General features: G+C 46.5%; 1 protein-coding gene across 2 annotated transcripts; it reads left to right on the forward strand.

Annotated features, from left to right (window-relative positions):
* Nucleotides 1-2,322: 2,322 nt before the first annotated feature.
* LOC116377377 (FYVE, RhoGEF and PH domain-containing protein 1-like) lies at nucleotides 2,323-3,953 on the forward strand. Of its 2 annotated transcripts, none has more exons than XM_031839002.1 (6): nucleotides 2,323-2,457; nucleotides 2,545-2,691; nucleotides 2,855-2,947; nucleotides 3,241-3,320; nucleotides 3,414-3,444; nucleotides 3,579-3,953. In XM_031839002.1, the coding sequence occupies exons 1-6, from the start codon at nucleotides 2,455-2,457 to the stop codon at nucleotides 3,810-3,812; spliced, it is 588 nt and encodes a 195-aa protein (XP_031694862.1). In that variant the 5' UTR covers nucleotides 2,323-2,454; the 3' UTR covers nucleotides 3,813-3,953. The 2 variants fall into 2 exon arrangements, with proteins under 2 accessions (XP_031694862.1, XP_031694863.1); XM_031839003.1 differs by having other exon boundaries at nucleotides 3,414-3,439; nucleotides 3,574-3,953.
* Nucleotides 3,954-4,176: the final 223 nt, after the last annotated feature.

The following is a 4,176-nucleotide window of genomic DNA, read 5'->3' on the forward strand; positions in this document are numbered from 1 at the left end:
TATGACGTAAAGGAAATGATTTTCCCTCGTAGAAACGCTTTAAGCGTTTCCCACAGAAGGGAAAAGGAGACTGTAGGATCCGTATTAATTTCGATAAAAGTATCTATGGATTTTGCGATTTTATTGCAAAAATCTTTATCAGAGCAATAAGGGGTTTAGCCTCCATAGTAGACGGTCTTTCTAATTTAAGGTGAAGGAGATGTCTAATTGTAGAGGAGCATGATCTGAGATAATAATGGGTAAATATTCTACAGCTTTAACATAGGGTATGAAAGCTCTGTCTAAAAAGAAGTAATCAATTCATGAGAAGGAGGAGTGAACATGTGAAAAGAAGGAAAAAACCTTCGAGCTTGGATTTGAAAGCCTCCAAGGATCTACACATCCATTGTCATTCATAAAATTTGAAAACGATTTGGACATTTTAGTGGGAGGAACACTTCTAGAGGTTGAGCGGTCCGGGCTAGGGTCCATTACACAGTTTAGATCCCCTCCAAGTATCAGTTGATGTGTATTTAAATTTGGAAGTGAGGCCAAAAGTCTGTTAGCAAAGCCGACGTCGACCCAGTTGGGAGCGTATACATTAACCAGCAAAACAGGTGTATGGAATAGAGAGCCTGTCACCATCACGTATCGACCGCAGGAGTCCGAAACAACATTTGTCAGAGTGAATTGTATTTTTTTGCTGACCAGTATTGCAACCCCACGTGCCCTGGTATCAAAATCTGAGTGGAACACATGACTAAACCAAGCCTTACGCAGTCTAAGATGGTCCGATTTTTTCAAATGCGTTTCCTGGATGAAAACTACATCAGCTTTAAGGTTTTTTAGGTGTGCAAACACTCTTGCACGTTTTACCGGTCCATTTACCCCTTTCACATTCCATGAGATAAGTCTGATTGAGTTGTCTCCAACCCTCAAAGTATCAGAGGAACTTTTAGTATTAGCCATTAATAATTGATGGTTTAGAGTAGAGGGACTCTAAGGTGAGAGTTAGGGAGAAGATTGCTTAAATACTGGTTGGAAAGAAGAAAAAAGAGAGACAACCCGGAGAGGTACGATGACATAACAGTAACAAGTAGATATCCCTACTAGATCAGGATATCAACAACAGTCCCACATTTGTTCAATCTGTCAAGTCACTTTATGAGTTAAGTTACTCACAGTTCACCGAATCACCGACATGCTGGTCATAGAATTTTTGCGCCTCCTCCACAGTGTTGAAGGAGTGTGTCTCCCCTTTGTAGTCGACCTGTAACACAGCAGGGAAAATCATACGGATCTTCACTCCTTTCTGGTAGAGAAGAGCCTTCACGGGGTTAAATGTCGTTCGCTTCTTGTTGACAGTGGCGCTGTAGTCCGGGTAGAAGACGACTCGCCCCCCCGCGGTAGTTGAGCTTGTCCCGACTCACTCTCAGTGCACGTTCCTTATCCTGGTAATAGTGAAATGTCACCATCATAGCTCTCGGTTTGGAGTTGGGACCAGAGCGCAGTGCGCCGAGGCGGTGTGCCCGGTCCAGAGTCGGTGGAGTGGGGAATAAGTGGCTTCCCAAGATCTCGGCAAAAAAGCCTGACATAAACTTGATCGGATCAGTCCCTTCTATTTTCTCGACCAAGTTGATCACTCTCAAATTGCACCGCTTTGATCTATTTTCAAGATCATTCACTGTGTCAGCGAGAAGGGAGTTTCTGAGATTTAACGAGACACACTTTTCCTCAAGGTCGACAATTCTGTCACTGTAGCCCGACAGGGCTTCTTCGATGTCAGTAAGGCGCCGGCCGTGATCCTCCGTAGTTTCACGTAGTTTGTTGACAGAGTCCGCCAGTGGGGCCAAGGCCTCATCGATTGCATTTTTGAGGTCACTAACCAGCATTGTGCGCAACCTCTCCAAGTCCGCCGGGAGAAACATGGAGCCGCCCTCGGCGTTAGCAGAGTTAGCCATCTTGGCTGTAGTTGTTGCTGTAGCCGTCGTCATCGTCCCTCCCGGTGGTATGATGACTCGATCCTCTTTTTTCGACCGCAAGTTATGGCTTATTGTCTGTTAGACATAAAGATGAAGCCGTACAGGCGAAAGTATCAATGTGTTTTTTAAAGTTGAATAATGAAAAGTGGCAAAGCACGGGAGCCTACCTCAGGCACGTCTACCTGTCTCGCATGCTAACCGGAAGTCCCACTGATCTTGTGACCGTGTGATCATGTGACCATGTGACCTTGTGATCTTGTGACCGTGTGACCGTGATCGTGTGATCATGTGATCTTGTGACCGTGTGATTGTGTGATCTTGTGATCGAGTGATCTTGTGATCCTGTCATTGTGTGATCTTGTGACCGTGTGATTGTGTGATCTTGTGATCGAGTGATCTTGTGACCATGTGATCGTGTGATCTTCGTCTCTCTGCAGACTCTCTGGAGTTGATCGCCACGGCAGCAGAACACTCCAACGCTGCCATCAAGAAAATGGTGAGACTCAATACAACTGTCTGTCTCTACCTGTCTCTGTGTCTACCTGTCTCTACCTGTCTCTATCTGTCTCTGTGTCTCCTTCAGGACCGAATGAGGAAGTTGTTGAAGGTGTACGAGTTGTTGGGCGGAGAGGAAGATATCGTTAACCCGACAAACGAGCTCATTAAAGAAGGACACATCCTAAAACTGTCCAACAAGAACGGGACCACGCAGGACCGATACCTCATCCTGGTACTCTACTGTCCTCTACTCTACTGTACACTACTCTACTGTCCTCTAGTGTTTTAGTATTATACTGTGTCCTCATCCTGGTACTCTACTGTCCTGTACTGTCCTCTACTGTCCTCTAGTGTTTCACTATTCTGTGTCCTCATACCTGTCTCTCTCTCTGCAGTTTAACGACAGGTTGCTGTACTGCGTCCCAAAGCTGCGTCTGATTGGTCAGAAGTACGGAGTCCGTGCTCGCATCGATGTGGACGGGATGGAGGTGAGACAGCATCAGCTGATTAACACTGAGTGAAGCTCCGCCTCCTAGACCTGAATCTGATAAAACCGGTGTCACTCTCTGTCCACATGTATCACTCTCTGTCTACCTGTCTCTCTGTCTGTTCACCTTTCTCTCTGTCTGTCAATATTTGGTCTCTCTCTCTCTCTGTCCAATTGTCTCATTTCCTTTCCGCCTGTCTCACTGTATTTCCACCTGTCTAAATATCTGTCCAACTGTTTCTCTCTGTCCACTTGTCTCACTCTCTGTTCACCTGTCTTTGTATCTCTGTCCAGCTGAAGGAGACCAGCAGTGTTGCAGCATCCAGAACATTCCTGGTGTCGGGAAAACAGAGATCTCTGGAGCTGCAGGCCAGGTACAGACACAGACAGACAGACAGACAGACAGACAGACAGACAGACAGACAGACAGTCAGTAGTTGTCTCACAGATGTTCTCTGTCTTTGCAGGACGGAGGAGGAGAAGAACGACTGGATTCAGGTAAACACTCACCTGGCTGCAGTGATGTCATGATGTACTCCAGCACCCTGTGACATCACTGTCACTGAAATACTTCCTGTGACAGATGCTTCAAATTAAAAGCATCACATTTAATGTGAAACTTGTGTCTTCAGGCGATCCAGGCGACGATCCAGAGACACGAGCAGACGATGGACAGCTTCAGACATCTCACCTGTTCTCTGAGAGACGAAGAGTCCACGCCGCCTCACTCACCGGTAACACCTGGTCTCAGAGCAGAGGACACTCACCTGTTATCTTTAATGCTGAGGGAAGTCTCCTTCACGACAGATACACTGAATGAAAACATCTGTTTAGAGAATATAACGAAGCACACGGTGAAGAACTGATACAGCTGCTCATTATGGGATGTTTGTAAATGATTCATAACTGATGACGCTGTTAGAACTAAAGAAGTGGTGTCCTTCTCTTCTCCTGTCCTTCTGTCCTCTCCTTCTCTCCTTCTGTCCTCTCCTCCTGTCCTTATATCCTCCTGTCCTGTCCTTCTGTCCTCTCCTCCTGTCCTTATATCCTTCTGTCCTTCTATCCTCCTGTCCTTCTGTCCTCTCCTCCTGTCCTTATATCCTCCTGTCCTTATATCCTCCTGTCCTGTCCTGTCCTTATATCCTCCTGTCCTTCTGTCCTCCTCTCCTCCTGTCCTCCTCTCCTCTCCTCCTGTCCTTCTGTCCTCTCCTCCTGTCCTTCTGTCCTCTC

This window comes from Anarrhichthys ocellatus, unplaced genomic scaffold (genome assembly GCF_004355925.1).
Source record: "Anarrhichthys ocellatus isolate YVR2014 unplaced genomic scaffold, GSC_Weel_1.0 scaffold1176, whole genome shotgun sequence".
NCBI classification, from domain to species: Eukaryota; Metazoa; Chordata; class Actinopteri; order Perciformes; family Anarhichadidae; genus Anarrhichthys; species Anarrhichthys ocellatus.

Excerpts from the sequence above, each read along its gene's own strand:
- LOC116377377 (XM_031839002.1), top strand. Across the intron at positions 2,948-3,240 it reads TCGATGTGGACGGGATGGAG|CTGAAGGAGACCAGCAGTGT; the intron begins GTGAGACAGCAT and ends ATCTCTGTCCAG. Across the intron at positions 3,445-3,578 it reads AGAAGAACGACTGGATTCAG|GCGATCCAGGCGACGATCCA; the intron begins GTAAACACTCAC and ends TTGTGTCTTCAG.